We start from the raw sequence: 17,992 nt of genomic DNA on the forward strand, positions 1-17,992 counted from the left end.
GCAGACAGCTCTAGGAACATCAGGACTGTTCTGTGGATAGGCTCACTAGTTTCTAATAAATGGTATTTTCCTGTTCAGTGCTGCAGTGTGGAAAAGGTCTATGTGCATGTGTCCTGTCTGGAATCTCTGTCTTGATGTCATTGAGCCAGTTTTTCTGCAGAAATGGCAATTACGTTCTATATCTGGCTGTCTGTTTTCAAAAAACTTAACTGCTGCAGGGCTGGTGAAGGGGCAGTGAACAAGACTGTGGGATGACTTGGGCAGACAATATGGGGTGAAACTGCAAAGCAACAAAGGCAAAATGGACGTGTCTGGGTTGGGTACCTGCTAAGCAACTTGCTAGAGTAGGGGTGATCCACGTACCATGCTGGAATTTGGGCCTTTAGAGATACTAAAGGCTTATTCTGTTCTCCAGCCTGTGGGTCTCTGGAGGAAGACATAAAGTTAGAGGTCAAGGCAGAGGGTTGGAGAGATGAAGCCAACATTCCCTCTACCCTGAGGTATGCAGTAAATGACATGAGAGACAATGATGTGATCATTTCTTCTATCGAATGCACTGGAGTTCTCCGTCAAATGTGAGACTTCACTGTTTCAACCCAGCATCTATACAGTACAAAATGCAAATGCCTTCTTTCTGGGAACCACTTTCTAGTGATCCTCTTGAGGCTTAAGGAAGCATGTGAATGAGTTATTAGTCTGTCTGTCTGTGCCTGTGTCACTGGTGCTCCTTGTCAGAGCATAGCATTTCCTCTTGGAGCAGCAGTAGTTGTAAATGTTGCAGCATTCATGGAGTTGTCTTTACACATTTTGTTTTCTCTCTGCACTGAGTCCCTAGTGGGGAGTGGCAGAGCTCTTCTGTAGTTTCTCTGTGTGCAGTATATGATGCCTATCAGGACCACAGTTCAACCCTGAGCTGACTGATGCCTTGAGGGATGCTGCGGCGTGCCTGTGAGGCTCAAGGAAGCGGCAGCAAATGTGCTAGTGCTTTCCAGTCTGTGGAACAAGCCTGGTCACTTGCCTCCAGCTGCTGCTTCTCTTCAGCAATGTTACTCACTGCTGAACAAAGATGAGGCTGTGCTGCAGTGGATCACTGCTTGCTCAGGTGAGGTCAGTCCTGTTATTGAGTGCAAATACAAGACTATTTTATATGCATGCAAGCAGTTGGACCCAAATATAAACCTGGCTCCTGAGCACCCTAGAAGCTCTCCTTTGTGCTAGCCTGGAGTAGTACAGGGACCTGAGGAGACTGCCAGCACACTCCTGAAACCAGGCTTTAACAAAGTGCAGTGTGGAGCCTAGAACTCTTGAGCTTAGAAAACAGCCAGCAACACAGAATGAAAACGTTTAAGTCAGTTTGGACTGTGTCGTCTTTTCCTTGCACTGAAGGTTTGGAGCTGAAGCATTGCAGGGCAAGGATGGAGGAGGAGCATGTTACGTGGGACTGGAAGGATGGGAAGGCTCTTGAGGGCTGAGGAATATGGAAAGACTTAGTCTGGAGCCAAAAGCCAGAGGGATATTGCAGAGCTGTACTAAATTGGATACAACCTGCACTTGTTATTTCAGGTTTTGGACAGTTATATCATGTGTTACTGGCTTCTTCAGCTTTTCTAATCCTGTCGTCTTCTAGATAGCCTTCCACTCCCACATTCCTTGTTCTGGAAAGCTGTAATTTTGGCCCATTAACAGTGGCTGGACTTTTGGTGCAACTGCTTTACCTGCTGATTTTTGTTCAGTTTGTAGTTACTGAGTTGTGAGCGTATAACCCAGCTGTTCTGACTTGCTTCTGAGATACTGAAGGTGGTTGGTTCAGTTCTCTGGTCATCCTGCAAGAGGCACAAAGCAGGGCTAAAGCAATTGGTCTGGGGCAGCAAGGTTGCAACACCAGCCCTGCATGACTGCTGAATCCTGGCTTTGTCCAGCATTGCCTGAATCAAAGGCAGGTGGGACTTCTTGCATGTTTGTGGTGCCTGCTTTCTCATGGAGAAGAAAATGCTAAACCAATGCTGTGCTGCTTTTTTTCTTCTTCCTGCAAATTAAACGCCTCTGGGGAAGGAGCACCTGCTTCCCTGCTCTGTCTCCCTCCCTTTGTGTGTATCTGGTCTGTTGGAGAAGCCTCATGCTGGAGGTGCCGAAACTCCCTGTGCTGAGTTTCTGACCCCCTCCTCTCCCCTTCACAATGTTGTTACTGTTGCATCCGCTCCCCAGCCTCCTGGGCTCTTCAGCAGGGGCTCCATCAAGTTTGTGTGACCTTAGCACTGTATTCATGCTGGAGGAGTTACCTTCCATAATGATGTCAACTGATGAGGTTAGCAGGATGGTGGCGGCCGCGATAAGACATGACATGTTCTAATGATTCGCCTTAGCGAGCTGCGTGTGTTGGGGGGGCACAGAGGGGCTTAGAGAGGGGAGGTGGGGGCCCCACAGGTGCCGACAAAGACTTTGACCTTTGCTGCTATAATATCAGTGTTTCACAGGCAGGGCGGTTCGGTAACCCACTTTCAGCCCATCAAAAATTGATTTAATTGCAATTTTTTCCCCCAATTAGGAGCACTGGAGCTTAACTAATTGGAGTAATAGAGAGTAATAAGGCTCTGATAAAAAGCCTTCCTCTGCCTCCTTTGTATCTTGTGTCATTGCCTGTCAGAGGTCAGAGAGCTTGCATATTCTATTAGGCAGAGTTGCCTTCATTTGTACAAATTAGTTTACCCAACAGTAATTAAAATGCCAGTGCGGGTCGGGGAGAGCTGAATACAATTGATGGGCACGTTGGTGAAGGATTTGACAGCTCCGGTGGCCTCCCTTGCCAAAGCGTGTCAGTGCTGAATCAAAGGCTACACAAACCCACAGACCCGTGTGTTTAACCCGCGGCACCGTCGGCACCAACTGCTTTCTCTCTTTTCCTCTCTCTGTCTTGAACTTGCTTTCTCTTCTCCTTCTTTTCTCATCCCACTTGAGACTTTTTAAAAAAGATGTTTCCCATCTTTGAGCTGTCCTTTCTGTTGATCGCTTTCATAATGCTGCTACCAGGCCCACCCCCCCACCCCCCCCCCCCGTCCTGTCTCCCTCAGTGCTCCCCCTTCTCTCCCCCCGCCCTCCACATTCCCAGCTGCAGGGCTCTGTCAAGTAATAACTTCTTTGTTTCCCAGACCGATGAGTCTCTGTATGTAATAGTCTCCAAAATGGAACAACGACATCCAATTCTAGGGGGTGGGGGAGCGCGAGAGGAGGAAGGAACAGGCTCTTGCACGTGTCAAGCAGATTCTGGATTTGGAATCCCCCAAAGAGCAGAACGGTACTTGAGAAGCAATCTGTTTACAGTACAGGGGAAGGGCACAAGCCTGGGGCATGGGGGAAGTTTAGAGAGAAGAGGTTGAAAAGGGCCTGTTTCACTCAGGTTCCTTCAGTGACTTTGCATTGCAGGATTCCCAGCTCAGGCAGTGCCTGCTCTGAAGGCTAGGTGTGCATTGAGGAAGGTATGTATTGTACAGTGGGATTTGTATCTCTGGGGCTGAGTCTGTTTCCAAGCCTCATGACAAACAGCATCTTTCCATAAGGACTGTGGACAGCTGCCCCTTTCCCCCTGGTTCATCCACATCTGGCAATGTTCTGTCCAGGATGGGGTAAAAAGGGGTGCTACAGGTGGAGTGAGACTGTGTAGTTGGCACCTTGGGGGCAGGTATGGGATCACTGCAGCGGGGCTGTAGCCAAGACACTACTGCTGTTGCCAGAAATACCATAGGATCTTCAACAACCACAAGTCAGAGGGAGAGAAGTTCTTGTGTTTCTTTCAACCACTGCTGCCAGGATGTGTGTTCTGTCTTATCCCCTGGCCCAGCTTCTATTGTGGGGGGATGCTCTCTAATGAAATGTCTCTTCTGTAGCATAGAGAAGGTCTGGCTTCAGGAGAAGCAGTTTTCTTTTTTCTTTTTATTTTCTTTTCTCTCCTCCTTCTCAGTAGAGTGTTTCAAATGGGAAACAGAACATCAAAATATCAGATGAGTTGCAAAATGCCCTGCTTTGGACAACAAAAACATGCTGTGTATGAAGCATGTGTCTTAATACTCTGCAAAATCCTTGCCTTCCTGGTCCAGCAGAGGTGGAAATGCTATGTTGGTTTGCTTGTTTTTTACCTCCTGGGGGATCCCTGTGAAGGCAACATGCCCTGTTACGGAAGCCCTGCAATGGTGTTCATTTTCCCATTAGAGGAGCCTTTTGGGGTCATGGTACCCAGCAGCTTTCACAGGGCAGAGGAAAGCTTAGTGGGGAAGGGAGTTTACATCTCTGAGGCCGTCTGAAACTTGAACATAGCAGTAGATGCATCTGGTCAGGGTCTGTGTATGTCACTAGTATCATATACACTTCATAGAGATGGGTCATCCCTGCAGTAATATATACAGGGTATCCTGCGCTCTCCTCTTCCCAGTCTAGTCTCTCCTCAGTCTCTGACTCCTGAAAGCATCGTAGGCAAAATAAATTACACTCACTAAGCTAGTAACTCAGCTTGAGTTGTTTCTCTTGGGCAGCTGGCAAGAACAGTAGTGAAGAGGTTGCACTTCTCCAGGTCAGAAGTTTTTGGTGCGTGCTCTGTGCTTCCCAAAACAAAAAGCCTTGTTGAAGGTGAACTGGAAGAAGCCTGGTAGAAGGCTTCGGTTCTGCTGAACAACGTTTCAGAAGTTTTGGAGCCAAACTTTACATGCTTAGCTCAAATTTGCATGTTGTTTTAGACCTACCAAAGCTGATTTGTGTTGCCCTTTTGCTTGGAGTGAAACTGCCACCTCTGAGTTTCCCGTTTATGAGAAGCCTGAGGGTTGAAGGTGTATGCCTGCAGACTGAACTCAAGGTGAGGGGCCCTGTGTCATCCCCTGGGAATCCAGACTTCCAGATCAGTTTGCTCCCAGGCTTTGACAATTTCTCATAGGCATCACTTCTTGTGCATGTCTTGTGAATGCTGCTTTCTAATCCTGGCAGTGAAGGTGCCTCACTCTTCTGGGAGAAGTCTTATCTTTGCTTGCTAATGGGCTCCAGCCTGTTAAAAGATAAGGCCTGCAAACCTGATCCTGCTGAAGGATGAGACAAAATTCCTGTTGACTGAATGGAGTCAGCTTTACCCAGAAGAAACTTGTTTGTGGCCCTGAGGCCTCTGCAATGCTGGAGAGAAATCTCTTCATCTAATGCTATTTTTCTTTTTTCTTTTTTTTTGAGGGGTGGGGGGTAAAAACTGAGGAGGGAAAGCTGAAGTCCAGAACTGACAGCATGAGCAGGGATTAGACTTTGCTGTTCCTCCCACCTTTTTCTCCCTGTTGGTGTGCCTCCATGCTAATTTAGACCTGTGGCAACCATCAAAGCCTTGTGCATACCTTCTGCACAAAGGGGCCTGTCTCCCACGTGAGGGCGTTCTCTGCTGGGACAGAGTCAGTTTGTCCCCCAAAAGAAAAATCTTAAGCGCCCAATTGCCTGCTTGACTGACTCCCTGACTGCTATTATGTTTCTAACCACGGTAATTGGCTTTAGTAGTTATTAATGGATTATGTTTGGGAAGGGAGGGACAGAACCCAACACCTAGGTTTGTAGCTGAGGGACTCCCTGACCGAAGTGCTGCTTTCGAGACATGGGGTTTGACCAGTGAGCTGTCAGAGTGGGTGTCTTTTGCTTGTTTTCCTCTGAGATGGGATACATTGGCAAAAGGGAGAAGTTACCTCTTGTCCTGCACTATGGTGGAGAGAAGACAGGTATTGAGCAGAAACCCTGTTTCCAAATATAAAATGCTGCATGCTTTCTTAATTGGTCCTCATGGCTGCTGCACAGCGACAGGAATTGGCTTTTCCTTAAACTCTCAGACTTTGGTCAGGGACTTCCATGGAGAAGAATGACATGTGCACCCTGCAGTACCTGTGCAGAGAGCCCTGTGCTACAGGTGCATTGGGCCAATTGCACATGCACTGCCAGTGAACCTGGGTTTTTGCATGTAAAGACAGCCTGGTTGGAGAGACTTTGAAATAGCTCTGGTGCTGCAGGCCTTGTCTAGCGCTAAGGGTCTCAGGACTTGGGGACACCTCCAGATATGTAAGTTTGCATAGGAGGGATAAAGCCAGCAAAAAAAGAGAACCTTGGTAGCTGTAGCTCTTTCTTGGTTCCTGTAGCTCTTTGAGATCTGCTTGCCTCTTTCACAGAGTGTATTGGCAGTGCTGCTTTGACCTTATGATTTGGAGAAACCAATTGCTCAGCTAAACCACGGAGCTTGGAATAGGAGTCCTGAGTTCTGGCCCTGCTTCCACATGGCTCTTCACTGGCTTTGACTGAATTAAGTGCATGTTGACCACTTTGCTGCTGGGTGCCTTGTAACACCAGCAGTAGTGCTTCTCTCGGAAGTCAAGGACACTGCAAGGATCCCTTCCTGGTAGAGTAGAGGCTTGGAGACACCTTCTGACTTCCAAAGGCAGAATGTTGTAGAGGACCAAAGAAATGTTTGAAAACTGCTATTTTTACAGATGTGACATTGTTTCCTTATTTTGCTTTCCTCTTTCAGCTGCCAGCCCTGTGTCATGCTGCAAAAGATGTTTAGGCAAAGCATAGCACCGGCTTTTATTTAAAGCAGGCTCCGTTTCCTGCATTCATGCTATCCTTGTTGCAATGACTTAAACATAGTTTTGGCATTTTATTCTTGGTAACTGCAATAAATGTGGCTTTGTGAGAGGTCATTTATAGCTTACTTTGTATGAGCTGCTTTCTCTTATTTGGACTGAGGATAGGAAGTTGGCACAAAACAAGCAGTGTGGTGTGGAGAGCCACAGCACCCGTGTTCCTGCTGCTTGATTTTTAAGGATTTGTTCCTGTCTTATCAACTAGTTTGAGGCCAGGGGCTGTCAGGCGACCTCTGGAGCCAGCATTTGCAGCAGGGACATAGCATTGCCAAAGAGGACTTTGGAGTGGACCCTGCTGGAGACTGAACTGAGCCAAATATTGCTGCAGGAGAGCTGTGCTGCCTCCTAATAGAGAGTGCTTGAACACGGGGGAGAGCAACCTGATCCAGCTTTGAAATTGGCCCTGCTTTGAGCAGGCTGGACTGGAGACCTCTATTCTGTGATTCGTTAGGCCTGTGATGCTGCAGCCAATTCATGATTGTGCTTAGAAGTTGCCAGCAAACAGAAGCGAGACATGAAGTAGGAAGTAACAGGGAATTTTCCATGGGGTCTTTCTGCAGCATAGTGCTGACTGTGTATGAAATGTGCCGAGTACTGCACTAACTGTTTTGAAAATGTCACTGCAATTTACAGTCGCTCCTGTTTTAGGTTTTTCCTTTGTATATGCAAATACATCTTTATGTCCTGCCAAATCTTTGCAGTTGTGACCTGCTGCATCTGGGAAGCTCAGCTACTGAGAGCTCTGGAGCACCTCTTCCTTTGCTGCTGCCTGCCCCTTGTGAAATGCAGTGGAACATGCTGAAATAGTCTTGAACCAGAAATCAAAGTCTGCCTTGTACCCTGTTTTCTCTGTCTTGTTCATGCACTATTTCTTTGGAACATGAGGATTAGTAAGTGGTTTTTTGTTTGCTTGTTTCTTTTTAAACAGCTCATTTGTGACCGGGACAGCCTGCTGTGGACACACCTCACCTCTGAGAATCTGGGATCTTGAGAGGTGAGTGAGCTTCCAGGTTGCAGGGAGGGACTTGACAAGGAAAGTGGATAACAGTGAGAAATGCAATATTGGAGATGCCATAAAATCATTCCTTTAGTCCATGTAGGCAAGGGGTGTTTAAACATGAGATGTGGGATGGTGTGAGGGGTGGAACAAACTCGTGTGGAAATGTGGAGGGTGGTTTCTGGTTCAGTAGGGAACAGCTTGACCTTTCTTCCCAGCTTTTCTAGTTGATGACCAGCCATCTTGGTTTCTTCCCATTACCCATGTACAGACAGGATATGCCCATTACACCTTCCTTTTCATCTGTCTTAATTGATGCTTCAGCCTGAGCCAGAGGGGTGAAGAAGGTGATTTGCAGGCTCTACAGTTGTCTTGTCCTGGCTGGTGTTTCTGGTAGCTCAGGTTGGTGAGGGGTGGTGACAGGTTATCTACAGAAGTGACTTAGGCATGTTGTCTTCTCTCTGTCTTATTAACCAGTGAGGAGGTTAATTGCTGTGGCCTCTGATTTGGGGCCATTGAGTAGTTCCTGTTCAGTGAAGGTGCTGACCTTAGCAACTGGGGAAATGTTGGGCTCAAATCCTGACGTGAGACTCGACTGCTGACAAATTCGAAACTCGCAGCCTGGGGGTCTTTGTGTAGTGATGGACAGATAGCAAATATTTGGCAGGATTATTGAACAGCAGCTCAGCTTTCCAGGACTGGTATGCTCTGGGTGGGAGTGGCACAGCACAGATTATCATGGGAGTGCCGTCAGGATTGAGGTGAGCTACTGGGCTCTGGGAGAGAAGAAAGGGGGAGCAATGGCAGAAGGGGCCTGAGGGGTGTCAGCATGCTGAGCTGCATTTGGGGAAAGGAGGTAGAGGAGGATTGGTGTGGATGCAGGGCTGGGCTGAGGCCAATTGCCTTCTAATCTATAGTTTAGATTGAGTCAACTGCATCGAATACAAATATAAACCAGTTTGTTTTTCTCTGAAGTAAAGTCTTTTGAAAGGCTTTACAAGGGATGCATCCCACAAAGGACAAACCAGAGCAGGAAAGACAGCACCAGTGCATTCAGCTATGGTGCATGTTTCTTGGTGACCTAGTCCAGTGGTGCCTTTGGAGTACCCCAGAAGGTTGTGGGCTGTGCTGTGATACCCCTGCCCATCAAGAAGGCTGTTCCTGAATAGAGGCATCTGACAGGGGTGAGGAGATAGGCAACCCTCTCCCCCCTGCCCCAGCTTCTGACAGCCTTTCCCAAGGAAGCCTGAAGAGATAATAAAGCTGTGTAGAAAATAGGATTAAGGTAATGAACAGGCACAACGGAGTTTGATCTTTCAATAACGTCAAAGCCTGAGTGACAGGCAAATAAAAAAGCCAAGGCAACCTAGGCCACTGGGTCTCTGTTGCAATGGCTGGAGTGTCAAAGTTATTCTTCCCTCTTCACCTGTCACAGCTGGAATGCACCATGCCACTGGGTCTTTTCCTCTCCCGGGACCTGTGTGTGAGCTGGGAGTCTTGTCAGCACGTGCAGAGCAGGAGACTGAGTAGGGAGCACGGCCGGGAAACTAGAATGTGAAGCTTGATGTGGTCATTCATAGTGAGGGAGTACAGAGCTGTCCTTCGAGGTCTTGACTTCTCCGTAAACTGTTCTTTTTCTCAGCAGAGATTTGGATTCATTTTCAAAGGCTCCAGTGGTTGTCAGAAGTGATCTTGTAGGGAAATGCTATTTCTTCCTTTGAGGCTTGAGCATGTTGCCTCCTTGGTCAGACTCCAGAAGTGGGAGCGTGACATGGAAACTCAGAATCCTAGAGCTACCTGGGACTGAAAAGCTCCTGTGCCCAATGTGTCCTGATAACATCTGGCAGACAGAGCCAGTCCCCCCCAGGTTTGCCACTTACCCCTTCCTTGTGGCCACAAAGGGCCAGTCTGACCTGCAGAGGTTGAATGTAACAAGGACATTATTTTTAAGAGCAGAATCCAGGCAACTTCTCTGTCAAAAAAATGAGGCTGGGTAGAGCGATGCTTAAGACCTGTTCTTTAAAACTACAGGATCCTTAGCACCACTTAAATGTTTAGTGCTGTCCAAGACCAGTTAGTTCAGTTAGCAGGGTTTCTTCTGTGTGTGGGGGTGTGTAAGTAACATTGCAGCAGTTTGTGGCATTCTCTTCCCTTGGGGTAGGTGGTCTTTTTCTCCAACAGCTGAGAGCTGGAACATGCTACAAAAGGATTTAAAGCTTAAATAACCTTTTGTGTACTGATCTTCTTAGTTCCAGGCCAGATAAGTCCTTGGCTGGTGCTTGTAGCTGTTGGTCATGGTGTGTTTTCATATTTATGACCTTCGCTGTTCCCTGACCCTGGGGCAGCCATTCTCATCCCTCTGAGAGGAAGGGGATAATGTCTTCACCTGGAAATATGTTCTGGGCTTTGAAAAGGGCTTGGTGTTTGGTGGCAGGGAAATTTTTAGTGGGGAAAGGAAACACCTCTTGCTGCATCCCACACCCACAACCGTCCTTCATTTCTGACTCTGCTGAGATGATGGCGTTGGATCAAAGCCTCAACAGGCAGCAACAAGCAATTGTCAAGGGGAGTCTAAAGCAGGGGAATGACCGCGTAATGCCAAGACACTGTCTCTGATGGCTGAAATTCCAGCTGCTGTTACACCTGGCTCTTTCTTCTGTAATGAAGGAGGATTTTTTTTTTTCTTATGCTTTTGAAGCTGGCTAGCTGCATTTCTGGAGGATGTATCTCATCCCAACAGATGCTACATTGTGCCATCTGATTGCTTTTTAGGTGTTGGGAAGTTGCTGGGCACTTACTGCCACTCAGATTCAAGGTGTGTGTGGAGTGGGGCTGTGAATAACAGGTGATTAGAGGTCTGCACAGGAAAGGAGAATGATCAGCAGTATGCGCCACTGGATGCTAACTTGTGTCCTCACATAAAGTATCAGGCCTTGCTGGCTCCTTGGCCTCTTGCAAGTCCCCTTGCCCCTCTGTGCCAGTGAAGGATATGATGGCAGCTGCCCCTCTTGCAGGTCAGGTACCTCTGCTCCCTTTTGCCTGTCTCTGCTCAGACCTTCCTGTCTCATCGATCAGTGCTAGTGTGTGGCTCAGCAGAACAGCCAGTTAATGGCAAGCAAGAGAAAAGGAAACTTTCTTCAGATCCTGTTCCTCTTTCTTTCTTTCTTTCTTTCTTTCTTTCTCTTCCCACCTCCTATCTCCTTTGGGAATTTAAACTCCTTCGGAGATGAGGGTGACACACCACTGGGAACAGGTCCAAGGCCAGCATTTGTTGTTTGTCTGTGAAGAACTGTTGCTCCCCAGCCTGTCGTGGTGGTCTGCATGTCTTTAGGTGACAAATGCCCTGGCTTCAAGGGTGCTTCTCCATAAGGTAGGATACTCCAGAGGTCACTTTGCAGCAACTCTTGGAGTTACTCTGCCAAGCCCAGTGTTTGAAATGGACCAGTGATTGGTCTGGTGTGGTAGTCAAAATGCTGTAAACACTTTGAATGCATAAGTCCTACATTGTCCTTTCCTGTGACACAGCATGACAGACGAGGGGCACAAGAGCTGTTGTGAAAAATGGGCCAAAGTTAGCTGTGCCCTGCAAGCCACCCCAGATCCTCTACCTTTTAAATATCCAGTCTTTGTCCATCTCCTCCCCTCTTTTGAAAGCATTTTTGGCAGAGTGGTTTTTTGTTTTTTTAAGAACCCTCTAATTTCTTGTTCGGTTTTTCTCCTGCTCCTGAGCCCTTTGAAAGTGGCTTTACGCCGTCACTGACACCAAACTGACACTTTGCGTTTCCCCACTTCTTCTCCCTTTATGGCAACAGATGTTGAAATTTTGTATCCCTTTTATCTGTCCCTCTTTGCCCTCTTCCTGTAATTAGGTTTCCCTTGTTAGCAGTACAAAGTGGCCCGGTTTGCTGCCTGGCCTTTTGAGCCATTGTGTCTGAGCACATTTTTTTTCCTCCTCTTTCGGAAGAGTTCCTTCCCCCTTAAGTAATAGGCAGGGTGTGGGCCAAAGCTGTGGCTTTTTCTTGTTTCTTTGTTCTCCATTTATCTCTGCCACCTTTTTCAAAGAGATGGGGGAAAAAAAAATAGAGAGTGCATGGAAGGGGAAGATACAGAGTTGCATTTCTTGACCGTCAGGCCCCCCTGCTCTTCAGGTGTTCAAGGCAGGTGCCTTTGATGTCTGCAGGTTTTGGGAAGGTGGGAGGTAGAGGATTCATGAGTGGCTTGGGAGTGGAGGAGAAGGGAGATTCAGGTGTGTGGCTGGTGCCTTCAGCAGAGGGGTGGGGAGGAGTCTTTCAGGGTAGCCAAGCAGCTGCTGAGCAGGTTAGTAATCTGTATTTGCCTCTAGTGCTATTGCATTGTGCTCTTTCTCTATGAGAGACAGCATGAGTGTTACAATCATAAGCAGCTGGCTGAAGTTTGCTAACTTGCTGCTGCTTGATCTCTGGTATGTGCTTCCATGGGACCCTTGCTAGGTTACATCTGTTTGTGCAGTGGTGTGGGCAAGAATTAGTTGCTATCTTTCAAATTTTGGTGTGTGTTGATCTGCACCCACTTTGGTGGCTCTTTAGAGCCATTGAGTGAGTGGACGTGAGCAACTGTCAACAAGGAGGGAGAGCTTTAAAATTTGAGCTCCCTGTGCTGTTCTTAAACAGCAAGTGTAATTTGACAGTTGCCATATAAAGCACTGAACACCCAGGTTAGCTGGTCACTACTGATGCTTTCTTGTTTAAATCTTGTCCTTCTTGGCTTTGCGTCATGTCGCGCTCAGATCTTTTTATGTGTGGAAGTAGATAAATGAAATTAGAATCTCCAGGTCTAGTTCTTGGTTATAAAGCCTGCTAAATGTTTTCAACAAAAGCTTTTAATGTAGAAGCTTGGCCCAAGATGTACAAGCAGACTTCCTAACATTGTGTTCTAAAACAAGTTCTGTAGAAGATCATTCTCTCTACAGCTTTGAACTCCAAGGTTCAAACAAGTTTGAGACCCTCTAATTTAATAACAAAAGGAGTTTGTTGTGTGAAGGGAGCAAATGGATTCAGAACTGGAGTTGCTAAATCGAAAGGAAAGGTAACTGACTCCAAGAAGTGTGGGGAGTCTGTTACACTGAGGCATTTAAACTGGATTTATCCAGTCACAGAGAAGTTGGTGAATATCTCTGGTAACAGGAGAAGCAAGTGATAGCAAATGTTATCCTGGCACTGATAACAGTTTCACAGGATTTGGGGGGCAGAAGAGTCATAATACCATGCTGTAGATGCAGAATTCCCTTTTCTGCCCTGCTTTTCTGTAGATTCATCATGCCAAGTATCTTTTTTTGCCAAGGAAACTCTTGCCAAGCCTTGAGGGAAAGAGACTCCCTACTCCTTTCAGGCTTGGGTTTCTTTCTCAGCATCTCTGTCTTGGCTGAACACAGTTTTAAATCACAATAACCAATCCAAAACTTGTCCAGCAGTGAGCTAAACAGCTTTCTGGGCTGTGCTTACATCAGACAAGTGAATGCAAATGTGTGCCTTTTACTGCCTCCACTCACTACAGTGGGATGATGCCCTTCCTCAGATGGCTGCTCATTCTCTTTTCCTGAGGCTGTCCTGCTTGTTTTTTGCTGTGCTGTTTCCCCATCCCATCCACAGATGGCTTCAGTTACTCTTTTTATAATATCAGTTCTGGGTATTCCCATTTATATGTCCTTTGGTTAGTCAGGAACATAAATGCCATACCTTCTTCCTGAAATTCAAAGGAAAAAGGGTTGGTGAAGTGACAGACTGGGTCTGTCATAGGGGAGTTTGTGTCTTCAGGCAAACCCTTTCTTGGCCTGTTCATATTAAATCAGTTTGGCACAACAGCTATCTTTGAATTTCTAATTTGGTCCTTGGGAACCATTCCTTCTGCAGTAAGGTAGGTAGGATGGAGAGTTTGGATGTAGATCTAGGCAAAGGAAAAAGCAGATCCTTCTTCATGGGGCTGGCAATCTCACTTGTGACTTGAGCAGCAAGACTAGATATAAACAGGTCTCCTGTCTTCAGGCATGAATTAATCACTTGAGAATGCCAGAAAAAAATTCTTACCCCAGTTCTGCAGCTCTGAACTGTAGGATTGGATTCCCTTGCTCTGATATCTTGAGCATTGTTGAAGACAGGGCACCAGGCCTATGGCCAACTACTTGAGCCAGTGCTGAAGAAAGCTTGCTGCTGTAGGGAGCCTGTTAAGTGGTGGTCTCTTGGATGACTGTTCCTTTTAGCAGACTTTGTTGTGTTCAGAGCTCTGTCTCTTAGCTATAAAGGATAGTTTCAGTCTTGTCTGAGCAATGTATTTCCTATGGTATGCACATGTGCTCAAAACTATCTGGGACCTTGTGGTTCTTTACTGATTTGTGGGTGGTTTTCTGACATTGTCTCTCTGAACCCTCTCACTTAAGCTGGGCATCTTCTGCCTTCCTTTTGTTCAGAGGGCTCTGGTGCATCTTAACCTAATTGTGAAACCGTTGTAAGAGGAAGAACATGCAGGTTTTTATCCTAAATCCTTTCCTCCCCACGGCAGTCCTGGCCCTGTCTCACTACAGATGAACATGAGGCCGGCTCCTGCCCTTTGGATGTGTGCATGTCCAGGGCATGCTGTGGCCTTTGCACTCCTGTTCAGGCGTATTTATGACAACTTTACAAGGCCCTGAACAATCAGAGAGTGTGGGTGGGGGCTGGACACTCCAAGCGCATCAATCAGTTTCATCCCTCTGAGCCAAAGCAAAAGCAATCTTTATTTTTCCCTGGGTTGAGAGAGAATCAACAGAGGCAAGAGAGAAGAATGGGAAGGAGTGAATGAGGAACCCCCTCTGCCACTGGCTAGCGGTAGCTCATTTAAACAGATGGCTTTGTTTTGATTTGGACTCTCCATTTTTTGTCTCCTCACTAAAGGAGACCTGCAGAGCTCTGTCCAGAAAGGGAGCAATACAGCCGTCTGTTCCCACACAAGTGGGGCGAAAGGCGAGAGGCTTTGAGAATTCCCTGCTTCTTTTCCTTGCCTCCCTCTTTTTCTCTTTCCCCAAGAAATCACAGTTTGAGAGAATTCCCCCCTACTCCTCCTGTTGGAAAGAAAGACAGAGAAGACATTCTTGACATTCTTTGCAGAGAAAAGGGGTTAAATGTCTGAATTTGGGGGTCACCATGTTATACAAATTGCAATCTAATCGTTTTTACAAGAACACACGTGTGCTAAGAAAAGGAGCCATGGACAAGAAAGAAAAGGGGACAGACAACCTTTTTTGTCCTATCTTCTTTTTTTTTTCTTTCCCCCCAAGGTTTTGGACTATTGTCATGTCCTGTCTCTCTCCCCTCCTCACCCCCGAGAGGGAGAACATTGGTTTTATAGTTAAATTGGTTCATAAAGCAGAAGGGCTTGGTGCCATTTCTGTTTGTTTTCCCAAATAAAAGCCCCAGCAGGGTCTCTTTTGCACCGTTGTGGCTTTATTTGAAGAAACTGGCTTTTTCCCATAGCCCAGCATGTCAGTTTATCCTCTGAACTTAACCTTACAGGAACCCGAACAACAAAAACTCACAGGGTCCCAGAGCTGGAAAGGTAAAGAAATTGTATCTTTTTATTGGACCATTTAAAGCGTGTGTGGGCCAATTCAGAGAAAGCAGAAGAAAAGAAGGCAAAACTCCCTCTTCTGTCTCTCCCCCCGACACAATCTCAAACCATCGTTGGTGTCATTCCCCCCTACTGCCTTGAGTCCCTTCAGTGCTGAGGAAGCAGAGAGAGGCATTTCTCCTGAAAATCACTTATAACAGCATCTCTGAGACATTTCATATGGAGTTGTTCCCTCAAAGTTCCCCAAGCCAATCGTACATCTCCCTGCAGGAATTAGTAGCCTTGGCTAAACACAGGGGTAACCTTGGGGGAGGATAACTGTATGAAGAATAACTTAGCCAGGGGTCTGTGCTTCTCCATATGTACATTATAGGTGATGTTTGACCAAGCCTTTCCCTTCTTAGCGTAAGCTGCTGCGTCCCCTGGGTGCCTCAGCTGCTCTTGGAAAGCACCTGGAAGAGATGACAGCTCAGCTCTTCCCTTTGGTTTTGGTGCGCTCTCCAAATGGGATCACAGAAGTTGTGCAAATGCTGCACTATGGATAATTGTTTCTAAATTGATTTTGTTTCCTTTCTCTGTTTGATACTCAGCTCAAATATCCCAGTGTTTTGAATTGAATGGTGCTCTTTCCTCTCTTTTATAAAAGAAGTATATGCTTTCCACTTGTCTCATTGCAAGTAGTTATTGGGGCTAAAATATTGGTTTAGAGCTCTGCTCAGTTTCTGAATAGTCACCTGCTTATGTGCAATGGCTTCTCCTCTTTGATGGATGATCACAGTTCACAGATGAGGTTTCCAGAGCAAATGAGTATGCCCTTAATTTTGCACATCTCAGTTTTCAGCAGATGTTCTGAATTCAGCAGTTTCCTAGAAATTACATATTTATGTGATATCAATTCTAGTGAATCAGGGTCACCAAAAATTGAGGGTGGGGAGAAAAGTGTTTATTGATTCATCCCGGCTTTTGGAGGTTAGTTCATGTGTGTTGGAGACAGCTGGCCAAGACTTGCAGCAAATGGGCAGGGTACAGGAAGGGAGATGCAGGCTTCTTTTGGACTCCAGCTATCAGCAAGGTCTCAAGGAAATCCTGAGCTTTTAAGGTCACACAAATAATCGCTGTGGCTTAGGAGGATGTATATGGCTTTAACTTGGTGACAGCAGCATCCCATGGATTATCTGGAAGCTAACCATCTGGGCTCTGCCATGACTGATCTTATCTTCATATTGCTGGGGTGAGAAGGAATAGAGCCTTAAGCTGTTTTTAAAAAGAAGAAAACAACTTAAACCAGCTTGTTTCTGCCATTCCTTCATAGTTCACTTTGCTTCCAGGCTAGAAGGCTCCTGTCTTCTGGAGGTATCACAATAGCAATGCTCATGGCTAGATTTCCAGCATGGAAACAAGAGTGAAATGTGGAAATCCCAAATAGCTTAATTTTTAAAAATTACTTTTAAGTCTTGTTTTCTGAAGAACATGGGAATTGATGGAGGTGAATCAAAGGATTCTTTATAGTGCCTGAACGAAATGCCTTCCATTTTTGGACTTGACAGTTTGATACATTTCCCAGGCACAGGGACTTTGCTTAAACATCTTGTTCTATCAGCAAGGAGTCCAGAGCCTGGTGCAAACTCAGCTTTCCTGTGCTAGGGACGAAACGGGCCGCTGGATTTGCTCTGGCTCTGTTCCTTGTGGGCTGGTACGAGATTACTGCCACTATGATTTCAGTCTCTCTAGATGCTTAAGAGAAGGTAGGAGAAACTAGAAATATCTGTGAGTTTCCTGCTCAGCACTGGAGGCCTACCTGTGTGTCTGTAGGTGCTATGTTGGCCCAGGTGGTTTGTAGTTAAGGTGCTGAAGCAGAGAGCTCTGGCTTCTAGACTGGTCTTTCCAGGAAACCTGGACTGTCACGTTCCTGATTCTGCTCCACAAAGCTCCACTGGTGCAGAGTTGTTTGTCAGTGACACCCAGCACTGGGACTGAACCCTGGCACTATCTGGCCCAGGCTGTTTGGTACAGAAAACATAGCAAAACTCCCACCATCTGCACAGCTAAGTACCTGGCTTGCCCAAAAAAGGCCTGGGAGTGAAACAGCTTCTACTTGCTACTGCGGGAGAGCCAGGGCATGCTGGAGAGATGGTGTGGACCTTCTATGCTTGGTCTTGCTTGGGCTTCAGTCACTTGCTGACTAACCTTCATGGCTTATAACAAGGACAGGGCATGCTGGCCTCTGAAGTGCTGAGGATCAGCTACCAGCTGGTACCAGCTACCTGGTTTTTGTAAGGTGTTTGGGTGCAGAGAGTGAAGAAAGACCCACAAAGGAAAGAAAGCTGTTGCCTGCTGCATTTAGCTGGTGCTGGTGATCTCTGCAAGCTGGTAGGAAACAAGGTTCAAGATAGCTATCACATCTCTTTCCATCCCTCATTGAGTAGATATCTTCTGCCCATGTAGGTTGTTAGAAAACGATCGGTGATGTGCTAGTGTATCTGCTTTTCTGTTGCCCCTTGATGGGTTATCTTGATCCTTTATGGGTTATTAAGGATTAGCTGTGGGTTTTGTTCCCTAGGAAGTGGAAGCTGTGGGGGACTGGGGTTTGAGGGCAGGGAGTATTTGGGATAATGAAGACTGGACAATTTGTGGGCAGTAACTCCTGAACCCAAGGCTGGGAGAGTTGGGGTAACAGTGAGTTCCCTTTCCAGCATGGGCTTAGCATGGCTGTGTATGCATGGAATTAGCCTGGCATGGTGGTCACAGGTCCAGAGACATCTTAGTCTGCTGAAAA

The 17,992-nt window shown here is 46.6% G+C and overlaps 1 protein-coding gene across 1 annotated transcript in view; it reads left to right on the plus strand.

Annotated features, from left to right (window-relative positions):
• The window catches only part of FBXW4 (F-box and WD repeat domain containing 4), a 62,701-nt gene that overhangs the window by 39,776 nt on the left and 4,933 nt on the right, over positions 1-17,992 (plus strand). The window contains exon 6 of the mRNA XM_074875139.1: positions 7,570-7,635. Within this exon, the coding sequence (XP_074731240.1) occupies positions 7,570-7,635 (66 nt within the window). The remainder of the gene's footprint in view (positions 1-7,569; positions 7,636-17,992) is intronic.

This window comes from Strix uralensis, chromosome 7, assembly GCF_047716275.1.
Source record: "Strix uralensis isolate ZFMK-TIS-50842 chromosome 7, bStrUra1, whole genome shotgun sequence".
In the NCBI taxonomy this organism is placed as follows: domain Eukaryota; kingdom Metazoa; phylum Chordata; class Aves; order Strigiformes; family Strigidae; genus Strix; species Strix uralensis.